Below are 17602 nucleotides of genomic sequence, written 5' to 3' on the forward strand. Positions count from 1 at the left end.
ATGTCTCCACTGCTTAATGCTTGCAGGAGTTGTAATCAGCGCAGAGGTGGCAGGAGCTGGTTATTCGGACACAGCAGCTGACTGTAGTGTCTTCTGTTTGCCTGCTGCCACATGGTCTGATGATATGATCTGATCACTGTGACACACAGGCAGCACTACTGAATTCAGTCTGAGTTTGGAGATTTCAGAACATTGTCTCCAGTTCCCTGGGGTGATAAGGCAAACCTCACAGCAAGGGCACACAGAGGGATGCTGTCATGTGCCTGGAGTTCCCTGCAATGCACCAGTCCTCAGAAGCCAGGTACCAGCTGCTGGGTACAGAGATGTGACACCATCAGCTTTAATGGGAAGATCTGACTCCGGTCTGTCTCCTCTGTTGCATGAGAGAGGGTCCAGCAGAGGTGAAGCAAGGAGAAATTTCTATTTTTAGAAGCATTGGTTTTCAGGATAGTTTTTTGAAGAGGTGACTGACAGGACTTCATGTGCTCCAGACACTGAACACACCAGTCACAGTGTAGGTCACTCTGGAAGCTACTTGACCCTTGGGAACTGAACAGGACACCTAGGGGGGAATGATCCTTTTTGTAGCATCTGCCCCAACCTGCCATGAGAAATGATCCTGGTACAGCAGCACAGAGATGCTGAGGACATCCAGTGCCAAGGCTGGCAGAGAGCTCCCAACCAGGACCTGGCACCTGTTTTGACTTCATGCATTGCTGCTGCAGTTCATGCTGCAGCATTCAAGGGATGCTCTGGATGCATCGCTCACCTTTTGGCCAGCAGTGGCACAGGACAGAGAAATGCTGTCACCTGCTGCACCGCATGGCTGTGGCGGGTCCACCCTTGGGTGAATGACAAACACTCATTTCTTCCCCTCTGACCTCAGGCCATTTTTTGTTTCCCTGCAGAGGGGAGGCAGGTCCCACAAGTCTGAATTTTCTTGAGAAGCTTCAGAGTGATGTAAGTTGCCTGTCTCAGACAGCAGGTTGCATGCCAGTCCTAGAAGCCTGGCTCCATCAGCCTGGGTAGCACAGACTTGCTGTGGGGAGCCATGGCTCAGCACCACACAACTTCCCCTCCTCTGGAGACCTGGCAGACTCTGTGTCCTTCTGGAGGCAGGATCACAAGGGACCTTGGGAGAGCAAGGGAACTGCCTCACTTAGGAGAGAGGTGATAAGTCCTGTGCCTGAGTCACATGAGATTTCAATCTGCTCCCCAGGTGCTAGTGGGCTTTGGATCAAACCAGCAGCACCTGTAATCAGGGTGAGGCATCCTTGCTGTGTGACATTCCTTTGCCAGGCGTCAGTCACCACCACACAAATGTGGCCTCACAGACCGACCCAAAGCAGATGGATGCAGAAAGGAGCACGGGTGTGAGAGCTCTGCACCCGGAGCCTCACGCAGTGATAAATAAAACACCAGTTTTTTCACCCAGTCGCAATGCTAACAAGACCAGGCACAGAGCAGTGATTAGCAGGGCTGTGTTCCCACCATGAAGCTGCTCTGCAGATGAATCTGGTCCTGGGTTGTCAGAGGTGCCCCCCCGCTCAGCAGCAGGAACCAGCCTGCTGCTCCCCCTCGGCAGAGGACAACGCAGAGGGAGCTTGTGCCAGAGCTGCAGTCAGTGCAGAGCAGAAGGGAGGTTTGCACCTAGCTGGTGCTGCTCCCAGATTTGCATCGCGGGCACCAGCAAAGCCCCCTACTCTTCAAGACACCCAGCTACTTCCCAGGGCACCCAGACGTCTGGCCCTGTGCCTCTGAGCAGCGGGCAGCAGTTCAGTCTATGGCCAGAAAAAGCCATGGCCGAAAGCTGCCTTGCAGTGCCACAGAGCCCCAGTTAAGCTGTGCCCGCAGGGTCTTGCTGCCACTCAGCTCTGAGGCTGAAGCTGGCACATCCCTGGCTGGTTTGGAGCATGGGCATGGAGAGCTCAGGGCTGCCCGAGAGATCCTGCAGAGCCGTTTTCTGTGGCTACCTACATGTTGGCTGGAGCCTTTAACAAGGACACTTGCTTTTGCAAAACTGCAGCCCCTGCTCTCCTGAGCTGTGCTGAGCTGCTGTTCGTTGGTGCTAAAATTAGCCAAAGGCCCATCAACAAAAGAGCCCTTGAAAGAGCTCACTCTCAAGAGCATTAAAGCGGGACACCCTACACCCTTTTCATCTGCTCCTCAGATAATAAAGTGGGACCCAGTGGAGTGACTGCTGCTCTAGAGGAGATGTGAAGCAGGGCCTTGCGCATCAAGGGGCTGTCTGATTTGTTAGTGATATTTCCAGTACTGTGGCAACAATAACATGTGATGAGCCTTTCCCCTTATCTGGCACTTTCCACCTTGTGCTTTTCACAAACGCTAATGAACCAGAGCTCGTGATGATCTTTGCAGGAGGGGAGACAAAAAATCAGGCATAATCAAACAGCATCTCTCAGCCCATGTTGTTTTTTAATCGCAACAAGAATCAGATTTTGAATGACATGAAAAGCTGCTCCATTGAGTAGAGAAGATGTTCAGGCCTGCAGGTGACTGTTGGAAGGGACAAGACACAAGGGGATCCTACCCCTCGGAGGACATGCTCACGAAGAGGCTGGAGCCCCAGGTTTCCAGTTACAATTTGTCTGGAGTCAGGTGCTCCAGTCTGAGTCCAAATCCTGGGATAGTTTGCCCAGTAGCATCGCAGTACCATGTCTTGTGCATGGCTTCTGGGAGATGGGCAAGCACTCAGCATCCGTCAGAGCTAGTCTCCTTTGAATTCCCCCAGGATTTAGAAATCGGGAGGGTGGCCTAGGAAATATAAGATTTAAAAATCACAGAGACATTACAAACAATCCCCAGGAGGGATGGAGCTCTTTTCCGCTGCACCAGGCTCTCTGGGGTGCTCTCAGACATGTTTTTCTTTCCAATCTTGGGAGGAAGCAACTTGCTTGGAAAAAAAATGGAAGGAATTGTAATGCCCTGACTCCACAGGGCTAACTCCATGACCCCTGAGGAGGTGCCGATAAAAGCCACCACATGACATGCCGTTAGCGATAAAATCACCCGACTCAGCAGCCCTTGATTGGGTCCCACATCATCCAAAGGCAGCCTCTAAGTATCTTAAGAGGAGGTGGGAGGCAGAGGGAGCATCCCTGCTGCAGAGGGGCCTGGGGGACAGGCAACACAGCCTCTGCTCATAGCTCTGTGTTATTTTTCCTGCAATGTGTAAGGACATCCAGAGCACCCCAAGAAGAGGGGTGGACTGTGCTCAGCTGGCTTTGGCCACTGGAGAGCAGCAGTGTCACCCAGCACAGCCAAACCTGCGCTGGGCAGACGAGACCGAGCTGGCCACATCCCACACTCCAGGCTCTTGCTCTGCTACTGCAGCAGCAGACACTCTACACCAGCTGCTTTTATTCCTCTTATCCTCCCTGGCATCCTAAACCACAGCACGTGGCATGTATAGACCCCATGTTCCCTAAAATGGTTCAAGAAATTATATTTAAGGGGAAGATTTACTTCAAGGTGTATCAGCCATCATCCACAAGCTGAATTATTTTGTGTCAGAGGAGACTCACTTCAATGATTTGAACCTGACTGATTTAAGCTGTCTCACAGAGGAAATGTGCCCTGGATGCCAAATACCAGTACTCTGCACTAACAGGGTAATTAATTCAAAAGCACCGGAGAAACTGCTGCTGAAGCCTTATCCGTAGCACTTGGCATGCAGTGAATCAGCTGTGCTGCCATTTACATCTTTTTTTGGCCCCTGACTTCTTCAGAGTCTCTCGCCTCACCTCCCAGTGCATCTGCTCAAGTACCCAAAGCAATTTCAAGTCTGACATCACTGCAAAGTTTGGACTTCGGTTTCACCCCCGTTCAGCAAATTGTCTCTAGCGATTGTGCCAAAGGAAAGGAGCTGCAGTTCCTTCATCTCCCTACAAACACTTCTGGAGCTGCACAGCCTCTTGGCACCGGATTAGGGAAGGAACCTACTTTTAGAAATCTTGTGGCCATACACAGTTAAGGCAAAGTAAAACAAGGTATCTCAAAGGAAATCAGGTAAGCTCCATCAAGAAAGAAATTTTAGGGATCTCGTGTCTCAACCTTTTTGCCTGGGTCGGTAGCCTGAGCTTTGCAGCAGAGCTGGGGCAATCCAAGCAGCCTGCAGACACTGCTGCTTGGCAATCATGATCACTAGAGAAACTGCAGGAAAGAGTCTTCCAGGGAACAAGTTCAATGGTAGAGCTTCAGCTGTGCACTAATGGCATTTCCTATGAATCATAAAAATTACTTGAAAATCCCCCTTTTCCTGCAGTACTTAAAACAACCTTCCCTCCAGCCAAGAATGTCCCAGACTGCAGAATTCCCCTCTAACTTCTTGCAAGGCTTGGAAATGGTGCTGTTAGCTTATGGACACCTTCTCCCCAGACCCCGATACCTTTGGTTCAATTCAAGCACTGCAAGAATATTTGTCCCACTGCCCCAGCCGTGCTCTGCGGACCTGGCCAGAGCTGTGCCCCAGCTCCAGGGCTCTCCATGTCCCTTCTTTGCTGCAGGACAAGCAAGGCATAATGCCACATCCACACTGTCGTGGCTGTGGATGATGGGGTCTATCTGGAGACACGATGTGGTCAAATGCAAGGGTTTGGCATAAGTGGAGAAGGCTCGCCCCAGCCTTGCCCTTCTCGTGCAGCAGTGCCAGAGATGAAATCCCAGGATCTGGGTCAGACACGGCATGGCTGCTTATGTCTTTTCTGATGCAATAAGGCGTCGTTGGTGCTGGCTGTAACCCTGGACCACAAGGGATGCCAACTTTCTGAGGGTTATGTGCGAACACTTGAAGCAGGCACCCTTGCCAAAAATAATGGTGCCTCTTGCCTTGTGCCAGAACTGGCATTGAAGCTTTGTGCTGAGAGCCAGCCTGGCAAATGCAGCCGGTGTCAGACTGCTCCAGAAAAACAGAGTTATTTTCAACCTGGACCAGTTCCCTGGGCTGGCTCCATGCAGCCCCATGACTGGCCCTGACAGCACAGGGGAGGGAGCAGCAGGAGGGCAGGGACAAGTGGCCCTGGCAGAGGGCCACCTCTTTGGTGCCTGTGGATGCCCTTGGTGTGGGTGGGTGTCAGGCAGGACATTGCCCAAGGAATGTGGAAGAACCAGATCCCTCCCACCCCACTGCAATGCCCTCGTGCGCCCCACATCACCCCGCTCTGCCAGAGTCACCTGCAGGGGAGCAGGGTTTGGCCAGATGGGTGGCAAAGCCACCACATGAGGTGTCCTCAGGTATGCAGACAGGACCGTCCAAAGGTGAGCTACCTCACGTGGCGTCCCAGCACAAGCCTGGTTTGGTTCCTACTGGCACAAGCTGCTCCTCTCCAGCTATTTTCCCAAATGCCGTAAGCTCTGCTAAAAATAGCTGGATGGAGAATCAGCTAAGGTCAGTGCAAAGCCAATGCCCATGGGCTCAGGGGGGAGGGCAAAGGCCCCTTCGTGAAGGGCACACTGCTGGTGTGATGGTGTGGGCAGGGGGAGCATGAGGAGATGCTAGAGCAGAATGGGTGCCCCAGACAAGCAACCTGCTGTGTCTATGAACCTGCAACCCAGATCTAATTTAAAACACAAATCCCTCAGCCATGGCAGAAGCTCACTTGCCCCTCCTGCCACAGAGCAAAGAAATACTGAGATGACCTTGGCTGCCCAGGACTCAGTGAAACCCACTGGTGGTGTCTCAGCTTGTGCATCCAGGGTTTGCTCACTTACAGGAAAAACTGGGCGCAAAACCGCCTTGGCTTCTCCATCTCTCTGAAACACTAAACACCAGAGAGAGACAAGACCTTGGGCTGAAGGTACGGACCTTGCTTTTTCTTGGCTACACAGAGTACACAGGGCAAACATGTCCCTCTGGAGAGGGGCTAGTGCTAGGTGGTTGGAGGGATGAGCCAAAAGACAAAAGATAGTAGCTTTACTTCTGAAGGTCTTGGGTTTCTGCTGATTCCACTTTTCTTTTTCCTTTGCATCAGGTCCAGCTTTTTTGGACTTTGCCATGAGACAATCTGATTCCCTAAACCATCAGAAAACTAGCCTGGCAAAACAAGGGAATTGTCTCCTGCCAGGTCAGGAGGTGCATCAGCTCAGAAAGGGGCCAGACTGGTAGAGTGAGTGGCCAGGAGTGAGCAGGACTCTTCCTCTCGGCAGGGCATGGGATCTGTCAGCCTAGCTCAGCTGTGCCATGTAACTTTGCCCTTTGCTGTCCGTAACTTCCATAACTTTGCCCGTTGTGGTCTGTATTGCAGAGTGCTCAGGGTGTGCATCCCTGGTGCTCCTAGGTCCTACCTGCAGCAGCAGGAAGAAAGCTCTGGATGATGGCAGCTCCACTCCAGAGAGGCTCTGAGATTACACCTTGACCTGAACACGAACTGACTGCTCTGGAGCCAAGGCACTGCATGCCCTTTGACTTTTTCAAGCATGACTTTGCTTAGCTTGTCACTTCACTGTTCCTCCCTCCTCAGGAGCCTTTAGACAGGAGCCCAGGATATCCCTGCTGCCCAGGAGGATGAGCAGTTGCCTCCTGCTCCAACTTCACAGCAGTACGTATTTGCTGACACAGTTACAAGCATGGAAAGAGGATGCTGCTCCATCAGTGCTGCGTCAAACAGCTGGTTTATTACACTGAAAACACTCCTTTGCTGGGATCAAATTAAGGGGTTTGGAGATGCTCAGTTGCAAAGCAAGCACAAATAAAGGATGAGCAACACTGGGATCAAGGAGAGCTGGTCACACTGGAGGCTTGGTTGTGCAGCAGGACTTCTGACCTATCTTCTGGAAAGGGAAGAGAGGGGATTTATTCCTTTCACTTTATCAAGTGGTGCAGCTATAAACGTATTTTCATTGTCTCAATGACCCTGAAAGATGTGAAAAATAATAATGAACAGGAGCTAAAGAACAGCTTGTGGATGCTTTAGCTGTCCAAGTTCACCCCATCCTCTTTGGTGGTGGTGCTGAGGCTGGTGTTCTCCCTGTTAGCACTGAATTCAATGACTCTCATGTTCTCTCCTGGGTACACCCTTCCAGGCAGCAGGAGGTGTTTCTTCAGTTTTCCCACCTGACCGCTCCTGTTTGGTGTTTTGGCTGACAGCATATCATTGCCAACAGGGGACAACCCTTGCACTGTCCCCTTAGAACTCCTTGAGCCATTCAAGTCACCAGTCTGGCAGAACATTAACCAGAGAAAACACCAAGAGAAACATTAGGAAAATTTTCTGTAGGCTTGGACAGCTGAACCAACCACAGCCTAAAAATCCCCTCACAACTTATATTTTCAGTACATCATAATTGATATAATTTTAAATCCAGTTGGTATCTCCATGGGGTTTACGTTTGTACGGATCTTGGTACTGTTTGTGTTTGTCTTCACCAATTTCTGTGCTTTCTTAAAGACTCAGGACACAAACCCCAAGGCAGAGGATGTCTGCAAGGGCAGACAGCTTTCAGACTGCCAGTATCGTCACCGCTCAGCGAGGCATCCCCCAAACGTGGTGCCATAGGATGTGGTTTTCTGCAAGGCTCTAGGAGGGGAATTTTCCTGTACTGTGGCATCAAGACCAAACAGATCCACTGGCAAAAATAAAAACCAGCAAAAGCTCTTGCGCAGGTAGACTTCATCCTCACATGGGGGGAGGATGCCACACAAGGTGAGACCCACCTCCAGATCTGATCAGTTTCTGGACATCTAGGATCCATCAGGCTGTGAGTCTCCTCCAACCTTATGCTCTGATAGTGTTGTTTGTTCACTGGGTTTAAATCTGCCTACCCAGAAATACACGTGCCTTCCCTCTTCTCTGAAACTGAACAAAGCTCTCCTTGCTACTCCTTGTGGAGACTTAAACGGATCCCCGGAGCCAATGAGACATAAACCTAAAAGGTAGGATCCAACATGGTGTCCCCAGCCCAAAAACAGGTGTAGCCTGCAACCACAGGAGTGAGGAAATGGGAAACAGGCTGAGGTCATCTTGGCGTGGCAAACAGTGGGATGCTGGCACGTGGGGCTTTCCAGCTCTTCCTTCATGGAGCATCCAGAGCTGGAGATGGGGTGGAGGTTTTCCCCACACTCCCGGTGCCAGTGCAGGAGGGTGTTCACGGGTATCCTTAGTGCTCCCGGCCAGGGGTGGTGGAGCTGCAGCTCTGCTGGTAGGTCTTTCTTCTCTTCTGTATTCTGATTTTAGCTTGGTTTCTGCTGGCTGACTTCTGCCCTCTCTCTGCTATCCTCCAGCCTGTCCTGCAGCCCTTCCCACATTGCTTAGACTGATCCTCCTTTGAATCCCCCCATTCCCCCCTCCTCTCCTGCAGGACCCATTAGTGAATGTGTGTTAAAAATAGCAAAAGACAAAATATACCAAATTATTTCAGGCCACCTCTTCTGCACAACACCCACCTAGACGGCACACATTTGGGGGAAGGTGTGTGCCCGGGTGTGTTTGCACGGGGCTCAGCTGGGCCAGTCGAGGTCCCGTGTGATATTCCCCGGGTCAAGGCACCGGCAGTGTCCCTTGGACACAGGGATGTCCCCCGGCAGGCAGGAGGTGGCAGCATTGCATAGCCCAGCAGATCCTGCTCTCCTGAGTACCCAGGCGTAGTCTATTTAATGGCCAGGAGCTGCAGACCTGTTTTTCCAGCTCCTCCAAGGATACGTGACTCAAACCGAACGCCTCCAAACAGCTCAAATCCCATCCAAAGCAACCATTAAAACCAACAAAACCCCGAAGGCCGCTAAGTGCACATCAGTCCTAAGCTGTCTGCAAATCAGCATCAACAGCAGTCTGAGGGCAACTGAGGACACAGGGGCTCTGATTTTAGAAATGAGTGTGATGTTTAGATACCTCATTTGCCCTTGAAACTCCAGCCCCCTTAACTAGTGTGCAATGTATCTGAGCTCCTCCGCACAAGATCCACATTCCCTTTGAGTGACAAGAGTGCAGATATTCTTGCTTGCGCAAATGCTCCTTGACAGAACCGAGGTGGGAATGAGTTGGAGGCTAGCTTGCTCTCAGAGCATCATTTTCAATCTGGCACAGTTCGGGCTGATTTCGAGTCCTTCACATTTTATTTGTATTGAAGATGTGGAAAGACCTGTAGTAAAGCCTTGGATCTAAGGTCCCTAAAACACAAGGGGACCTTGGGGCTGATATTTGCAGTTCTTTTTTTCTCCAATTGCAGGACATTGCTGGCTGCTAGTCTTCCCTTTCCATTCCTCCTGGTCTCTCACTATGGAGTCATCCTGTAGCTGACTGAGTCCACCTCAGGAAGAAACGCAAATCACAGACTTTCCTCGCTGCCTAACAGTGAGATGGACAGGAGCCAGGACTTTTTTGCACTTGTACAGGCAGAAAGTGTTTGTATCACAGTGCCTTTGCCAAGCTAGAAAGCAACATGGTGAGTGCAATAAAAGCCTCTATCACTGTGTGGATGCTGTTCTGTTAAGAGGACTTCTCTACCTTTACATGAACAACTTCCTACAGATAATAGCAGTGTCCCAACGTGGACCTCTTAATCTCAGTTTTATCCAAACTAGTTAGCTATTCAAAGAAATCTGTGCATAGAGCAGTCAAAATCAAACTTTATTATTCATATGGCTTTGGGTGTGCCGGGCAAGCTGGAAGGCAGACTGCCTCCCTTAAAAACAGACACCCTGAGCAGGCTTTCCTTCTACCTACATGAGCTGAATTACTGTAGCTCATTTCTTTCTCCTGCAGACTGAATCATTTCCCAAATGTAGGCTTGCACAGCAGAAGAAGCTGCTCTGACAGGGAATGATGATGAGTCACCGGGAATTCACAGGTTTGTGTTCCTGCAAAGGAAAAACTCACAGCACCAAGCAAGGGGGCAACAGAGGAGATCTCGGTTTTGACAGACAGCAAGAAACAGCTCCTGGAGCATGAGTTGCTGGGTCAAAGCGATCTGGGGAAGGAGAGGAGCTGTGTGTAACAGCCACGTGAAGGCAGGGGGCTGCAGGGCCAAGAGGTGGCCATGACAGGTGGCTCTGCCCATGGTGTGGTCCTTGTGAGGGGCACCTGCACTGAGAAACCCCAGGAGGAGATGCATGCAGCCTGTCTGGGATCCGCAGTGCTGCACACCGCAATCCGAGCGGGCCGAGGCTGAAGGTCAGAGGGATAAATCGGACGCAGCAGGCCGAGCAGGGAAGGGTAATGAAGCAGATGTCGTGTGTACAGGAGCGGGGAAGGCGCCACCAGTCCCTCAGCCCAGGCCTGCAACCCGCCAGGCTGCAGATACCGCAGGGCACGGGTGCTGCGGGAGGACAGGGACAGGTTGCTGTGGATTCTTACATACAAACGCGGAGTGCTAACGCACACACAGAGCGGGGCCTGCGGTTTAACAAGAACCTTGAATCAGCGCCAGCAGCCCAGACACAACCCCACACAGAAAGAGACATGAAGCGTGCGTCACGGCGGTGACTCTGACCCAGCTTTATCTCCCACTCCCTCACCCCGACAGCCACCTCGCAGCTGGCAAGGGCAGCCGCCCGGCTAGCCAGGCACTCCCTGACCCCGGAGGGCTGCCAGGGCGGGCGGGCTGAGCGGACACCTGGGCGACTCAGCGGGAGCCTCGCGGTTTGAGGCCTCCCCGCTCCCAGCCCCAAGCCGGGCAGCGCTCGAGGCAAGCCAGTCGAAGCCCGCCAGGCGGGGCACAGGGCCGCCTGTCCCTTTAAGAAGCGGGTGAGGGCACGCACGCTGCTCCCCGCCCGCTTCCGCCCGGGCCCGGGCTCCGCAGCGCGCATGCGCCCAGCTGCAGGCGGCGGCGCTGCGGGCCGGGGGCGGGTGAGGAGCGACGACGGCCGTTGGCTCCGGCGGCGGGCGGTGCGTGCGCATGCGTAGAATGCGCGTCACAGCCCCGCCCCTGCCCCGCCCGCCAGCCCCGCGCAGGCGCGCTGAGGGAGGGAGGTGGCCTGACCCTGGCGCAAGCGCGCCGGCCGCCCCGCCCCGTTCCCAGCGTGCCCCGCGCGGTGAAGAAGCGGCGGCTGCAGGCTGGGGGCATTTTGTGTCTGCGATAGCAGCAGTTGAGAGACAAGATGGCGGCGGCGGCCGAGTGAGGGACCGGCGGCGGCCGGGACCCGGCGGAGCCAGAGGGCTTCGCGGTTCCCTTCCCCTTCCCCCCTGCCCTTTCCTACCCTTAACAGCACCTCCGTGGCCGTTTCTCGTTTTTCTGGAGGGCTCTGAGAGCCGAGTGCCACCCGGCCAGGGAGCGGGACAGAGCCGCGGAGGGGGGCGCCCGCCGGAGGGGCCCGGCTGGAGCTGAGCGGCGGGGACCCGCCTGCCTTGTTCTGCCCCCCTCCCCCCCTCTTTTCCCTCCCCTGCCCCTTCCCCCCCCCCCCCCCCTCCGGGGCGGCGGTAGAGCCCTCTTTCTCCCCCCAAACCTCTCGGCGCCGGGAGGGCCCCTCAGCCGCCCCTCGCCATGGCGAGTAGCAGCGGCTCCAAGGCCGAGTTCATTGTCGGAGGCAAATACAAGCTGGTGCGGAAGATCGGGTCGGGCTCCTTCGGGGACATCTATTTGGCGATCAACATCACCAACGGGGAGGTAAGGGCGGCTCGCACTCCCTCGCCTCCTTGGGCCCGTCGGCGCGGTCCCTTCTGCACCTCGGGGGGAACCGGAGACCAGCGATAATCTTCCTGAGGCCGACTTGAAGCGTGGTTTTGCTCCCCTTGCTCCCGGTGTCGCTGCCTGCGAGGCATCGGGCGGCCCTGGCTCGCTAGGGTGGCTCAGCCGCCCTCCGCGGGGTGGGGGAGTTGAAGGTGCGTAGCCGGGGGTGAGGGGCTCCCCCCGGTCCGAGGGCCTTCATCGCCGGGCGGGTGGCACTGCCCCTCCCGACAGCAGAGCCGTGCGGTCGTGGTGCATAGCTCGCTTGCGAATGGTAGGGAGAGGAGACCCCCATTGTGGGAAAATGTACTTTGTCTTTTATGAGCGGCCAAAGTCGTCCCTCTCCCGCCAGTCATCTGTCTGTCTCTCAGTTGGGGAACACTTTATCTCATTTTCATCAACAGTAGTAGAAACAAAGAAGATCCCCTGTTTCTTCAGCTCTTTTTTTCATGGTTTTTTTTTTCTTCCTCCCCCCTCACGGCTCTGAGCTGTAAAGAAGAAACACCCACGTATTTTCTTCCTGACTTACGGATCTGAAGACTACATCTCCAGCTCAGTTTCATGACCTGGGATGGATATTAATGTACAAATCATCACGATACGGATTTTATTTGAAGACACAACAAAATGCAGGACGTTGAACACTGAGAGCTTAAAAAATTATACCTCAATCAGCAGCAGGGGTGTGTGGGGAATATTGAAGTGCTGTGCCCCTTAAACCTCGGTGGCAAGGCTGTGCTTGGTGGACACTCTCCTCTGACTCCTTGTTCCCTCTCACTGTAGGAAGTTGCTGTAAAGTTGGAGTCTCAGAAGGCTAGACATCCCCAGCTCCTGTATGAAAGCAAACTATACAAGATTCTGCAGGGAGGAGTTGGCATCCCACATATACGGTAGGAAACATTCATGTAAGCCAGTACAGTGACTTTTCTTTAATGTTCGGGTGAGGCAGGACATTGCCATTAAAAACAGATTTATCTGGGAGGGATTGGGCTGTTGAGGGGGGGGGAAACTGTTCTCATTCTAAGCTTTACTACTAGTTGGGTGCCCTCCCCACTAGCCCCCTGTCTTGTCCTGTCCATTTGTACCGTGCTTTGAAAGTGAGATCTTTAGCAGTTCCTGAGCTGTGAGAAATTCCTGTTATTAGAACAGTGAGAGACTCTTTTCAGTTAGAGCCAGTGGTGTTCTTGATGAATTGAGAGTTTGGAGCCGGTACTGGAAATGGCTGCTTTCTTTTGTTGCTTGCTTTTTTTTTTCTTTCTTTTTTTTTTTTTGTTCCAACATGTCTTCCTCCTCCGCTCAGAAAATGGCGGATGGACGTGATTAACCCTCCCCCTTCTCTTGTTGGGACAAGGGACGTGCTCAGGCATGCATCTTTTCCTTTCATAGTTATGTGCTGCAAGGCTTGAGACTGCAGAGAACCTCAACCAGGAATGAAATGGCAGCCCCTTTCTGTTACCCGCAACAGATGCGTCACTAGGATTTCCGTACAGTTAAAAGTGCCAAGATTAATCCCTCCCAATTGCTCCTTACGCGGCTTCCTTGTTTCATATTCTGTCTGAAACTTTCAATAGTGTTTAATAATTTCCTGATCTAGAAGAAAATCGCTGGTGCAGCAGACTCTAGGAGGAGTTACCTCTCTTGAGGCAGAGGTGTTCTACTGTGTTCGTTCCCAACTACTGAATCTATGCATCAAAGTAGATTAAATGAAACTTCAGTTTTCTCCAGAAAGACTTTGTACAAGAAGTTGTTCTTTTTTTGAAACTTTGTTAATAGTTATTTTTAAAGTTAGTATTTCTTATATTTGCACTATGTCATAAAAGAATTTTGTTCCTTGAGCTCTAGAAACTATTTCACTTTGGATATGGGGTCAAACTGTGGATTCCATTTAATCTGTTAACCCTTCCCTGACTTTGTTGTACGCGCACCTATAGTGGCCTGTAGGGTCTGTTGCAAGGTTATAACGATGACAAATTCTAGATCATGTATTAATTCTAGCAAAACCTAAACCAAGTCTGCATTTCTGGGTTTAATAGCTCTTCCCCTTCCTCCGCCATCCCTGAACACTGGCTGTAGTCCTGAAAGTAAGCTGGAACTACGTAGTGGAGGAGACAGTGTTGTCGTGGCCATCTGTCCTCATTCACTACAGCCTGCAGGAATAGAATAAACATACCTGAATTAAGCAGAATACTTGCAGCTTTAACAGAGTTGCTTACTTGAAAACAGGTTTAGTCTTTATTTTGGGCTACAGCTTCCTTTTCTTCAAATATGGGTGCCTTTGTTTCACAACTGAAGGAATAGAAATTGCATTTTGGAATGCTATCACAGTATAGTTACATGCTAAAACAGGGATAACTGGGAAAACAGCCAAAGCAAGCAGATATCAGGTGTTTCATCACAGAACTGGAAAAGCAGACATTCATTTACTTTTTTAATATAGTTAAGAACATTCGGTGCTATGACAAAGGCTAAGTTGCAAATTTTTCAACTTTTCCATGTAACAGACATGAATTACTGTTTTAAGTTAATGGATTTGTTTAAAATGCCCTGTGAGAGTGTTCTAAAGCTGAAATACTGGAAGTAATCTTGCATGTTGAGAAACTTGCTTCCAGCTTCAATTACAGCAATCATCTTCTAAGTTTTCTTTCCTCTGTGTTTGGTGTTCTGGTATTTGACTTTGTTTTCTGTATAACCAGTGGCTGTAGTTCAGAAGTCTCACCACCACAGGGGAACCACAACCTTTCTTTAACACATACTGTCCCCCCTACCCCCAATAATACAGGATTACAAGAATGTGAATAAGAATGGACAACTGAGGCAGTACTCAAAACAACTCTCATGGGCTCGTTTTGCTAAAGGTGTGTGATCTATTTGATAATGTCAGTGAGTCTTAAAGTTACTCACTTTCAGGTTCTCAGCATTAAATCTAAGTAACACTTTTCTAAAATAGTGTCTGTCAGAAAATTTTTGGAATCACCTTTCTCACTGTCTTCAGAAGCAGCGTTAACTTTTTATACTTGTTTTTTTTGTACTTTTTGTTACGTACTGTTTGTATGTACCAGGTGCTGCTTGACAAGTTCTTTGACTAGGCTTATGTTACTAGTTGTACGATGTGATGTTTGTAGATGTACCTTGTGATGTTTGAAGAAATCTAAAATAGTATTTTTATCTTCTTGAAAGAGGATGCTGAGCAACACAGTTCTTGCGATAAATGTTAGAATGTACATGTTTGTAGAACTACGCACGTGGTACTCAGAGTCTAAGGCGGAGGACCTGGCCTATCAAAGTGTATCGCTGAGGTGGATTAATAAGGATACGCCTTTGAATAGGTGATTGCAAAGAGTTAAGACCAAAGTGAAATTACTGTGCATATTCTTTCGGACAGTTCAAGCTTTCCTGATGTGTTTTTGGCAGCAGTGAAGCTGGGAGAATGTATGACTTTGTACTTAGGTCACTTTGCATGTGTAATTGATAACACATGTTCTGCTATTGTCTTATAATGATACGCTGTCAAGTCAGAATAAGCTCTTCTCAGCTCTGTAGAAGGATGAATCAAGTTGAAGGAAAGTCTTTCAATATATTTGTTAAAATTTCTGTAATGCGACACCTTTAAACAACAACAGCATGAACAGAGCATTTGATAGAAAATTAAGGAATCATTCTGAGCTTTTCCAGTTGTATAAGCTGGGCTCAATAGCATTTTTATCTGTGCAACGCTTCTGGGAAACAGAGGTGCGTAATGTTGCGTTTGTTATTCAAGCATGAACGACTTGTTCTCTTTTTCATCTACTTAAGCAATGCAGTGGCCAAGGTCAGCTTACTAGAAGTTGCATTACGTGGCTTTGCCTTGCTGAAGTGGTCTGCTGTGGTTCTTTGACTCACAAAGCTGAAATAATAGGTGAAGTATGGCTTGCTTATTCATTTTGGGCACCTGTTATTAAAACTGATTTCTGCACTTTAGATGTGATTGTGAACTCTGTAATGATAAGATAGCATATCTGGAGTGTCACTTAAATTATCTAGAAGCAAGCAATTACTTTTTTTTTTTTTTCATAGCCTTGAAGTTTGATTTGATAGCCTTTCTGGCTGACTGCAGGGAAGCTAATGAGCAAAATCTCAGCTTTGGAGTTAGAAGTTTTTTAATACTACTTAATTTTGTGGGATCAACTGTGAGCCTTTACTTGTCATGGAGGGTGAGCAAGTGCTGTTGGTACTCCCACTGTAACAGAACATGTTGTTTGCACATAAAACAGCAAAAATTGAGGCTGGGATGGCTTTATTTATTCTCTGAATATTCTAAACCCTTTTAGACTTGCAAATCTTTGACTTAGCTGCTCATTGTTGTTTCCTGGAAGAGTAGCAAAGTTTCTGAACTTGTCTTGAGTTTCACAAAACCTTATATAAATATTTGCTCTACAGATTTTTAAGCTGTGGCTTGTTCTTGATGTACAAATTTTGCTTAATTATTACCTTCATTTTTCACAAAAGGCTCTTGAACCAAGCTTAACATTTTAACAATCTGATCTGCCTTTAGGACACAATGCAAAGTCCGTGGTATTCTGCTGGGCTTATTCTCATTGTTCTCAGCCATCAGCTGTCTCTTTCTTTTTTCTCTCTTTTTCAGTGACAAAGCATTTTTAGCTGTAATCTTTTTAACTGGATACTGATCCTATTAGTTTGGACTATCTACCTTTATTCCCAGATTCTTGGTTCTGGCTTGGAGGAATGCAGCAGTCTGGTTATTTTTGTGTGTTGTTTTGTCCATAGTGTAACTGTTAAAGCACTCTTGACAAAAGCGATTATTTGAATTACCAGTGACAGTCACTCTTGATTTTTGCCGTTTATGGTGTTTTATCAACTATTGTTTGTATCCTTTATGACTGTTACCTTTAGGTACTCTTTCAGATGTAATTTTGAAAGAAAAGCGGGCTTCATATTTTTCTTCTGACATTATCATGGGATGACTTTTTTTTCATTATTTGTTTCAAATGGAAAACAACTGTGCTGGAACCAGCTGTGGCTATTGGTGATGTATCGGAAGTGTTCCTTAAGAGCAGGAAGAGGGAGAGCATAGTGAATGTGAAACAGATACTGCATGTGTTCTTGTGTGGGCAAGGCCGAAGAGATACTGTACAGCGTGTGAGGCTAATCAAGGTGATAATTCAATTGAGTTGTTCGTAAGTTAAAGACCCAAAAGCTGCCAGATTCACTTTTTTTTTCAACGTTCTTTTGCAAACTGAAAAAGAAAATCCTTACACTTCTGAACTTTTCAATGTAGTAAGTTCTTGCCAAATATTTTGATGCTGAGAAATTCAGTATCGCCACACATGTATCACTACGCAATCTTCTAAATAGTGAAGTATATTGTAAAGTTTCTGGCAAAAAAAGAAGAAAATTATAAAAATGTACAATTTTTGTTCTGGTTGGTTATTGCCATGTTGCTAGATAATCTGTTTATAACAAACTCTACCTATATTCATCTTCACAAAGTTATACGTGTAATGGAAAAATGTGGTCAAGTTTGGTAATCTTAGGGTTGTTCTCACAACAGATTTTTCCTTGAGCGCTTGAAATTTTGATCTCTTTAAGCAGCATATAAAAATCTGTAAATACACTTCTCAAAGACGTTCATTTTAAACTGTTTTCCCAATAAATCCCTGCAGCATTAAAAAAACCCCAATCCACACTAAAAAAAAAACAAACGGAAAACCCACAAACAAAACCCCAGCCCTCTCGGTGCCTCCTGCCCAGCAAAGAGCCTGAACCCAAAACTAGTAGTCAGATAAAGTCTGAAAAGTTTTCTGTCATCTTTTCATTGGTAAGACTGATACTTTCATTTAGGTCTGCAAGTAATGAGGAGGAAGGTTCTAGCAATAGAACCTCCTATTAATGAACCTTCTGTTACTACTTAAAGCTGCGTACTGAAGGGCAGAACCACTCTAGCAGATATGAAGCCTCTTGTTCTGGTCTCGAAGTAAAATTGAAA

At 49.0% G+C, this 17602-nt stretch overlaps 1 protein-coding gene across 4 annotated transcripts in view; it reads left to right on the top strand.

Moving 5' to 3' along the window:
- Positions 1-10961: 10961 nt before the first annotated feature.
- CSNK1A1 (casein kinase 1 alpha 1) overlaps positions 10962-17602 on the top strand; it is a 37191-nt gene continuing 30550 nt past the window's right edge. The window contains exons 1-2 of one of the 4 annotated variants that reach the window (XM_056348303.1): positions 10962-11559; positions 12403-12509. In XM_056348303.1, the coding sequence (XP_056204278.1) occupies positions 11437-11559; positions 12403-12509 (230 nt within the window). In that variant the 5' untranslated portion in view covers positions 10962-11436. The remainder of the gene's footprint in view (positions 11560-12402; positions 12510-17602) is intronic. The other 3 variants (XM_056348302.1, XM_056348305.1, XM_056348304.1) reach the window with 3 other exon arrangements.

This window comes from Falco biarmicus, chromosome 8 (genome assembly GCF_023638135.1).
Source record: "Falco biarmicus isolate bFalBia1 chromosome 8, bFalBia1.pri, whole genome shotgun sequence".
NCBI lineage: Eukaryota > Metazoa > Chordata > Aves > Falconiformes > Falconidae > Falco > Falco biarmicus.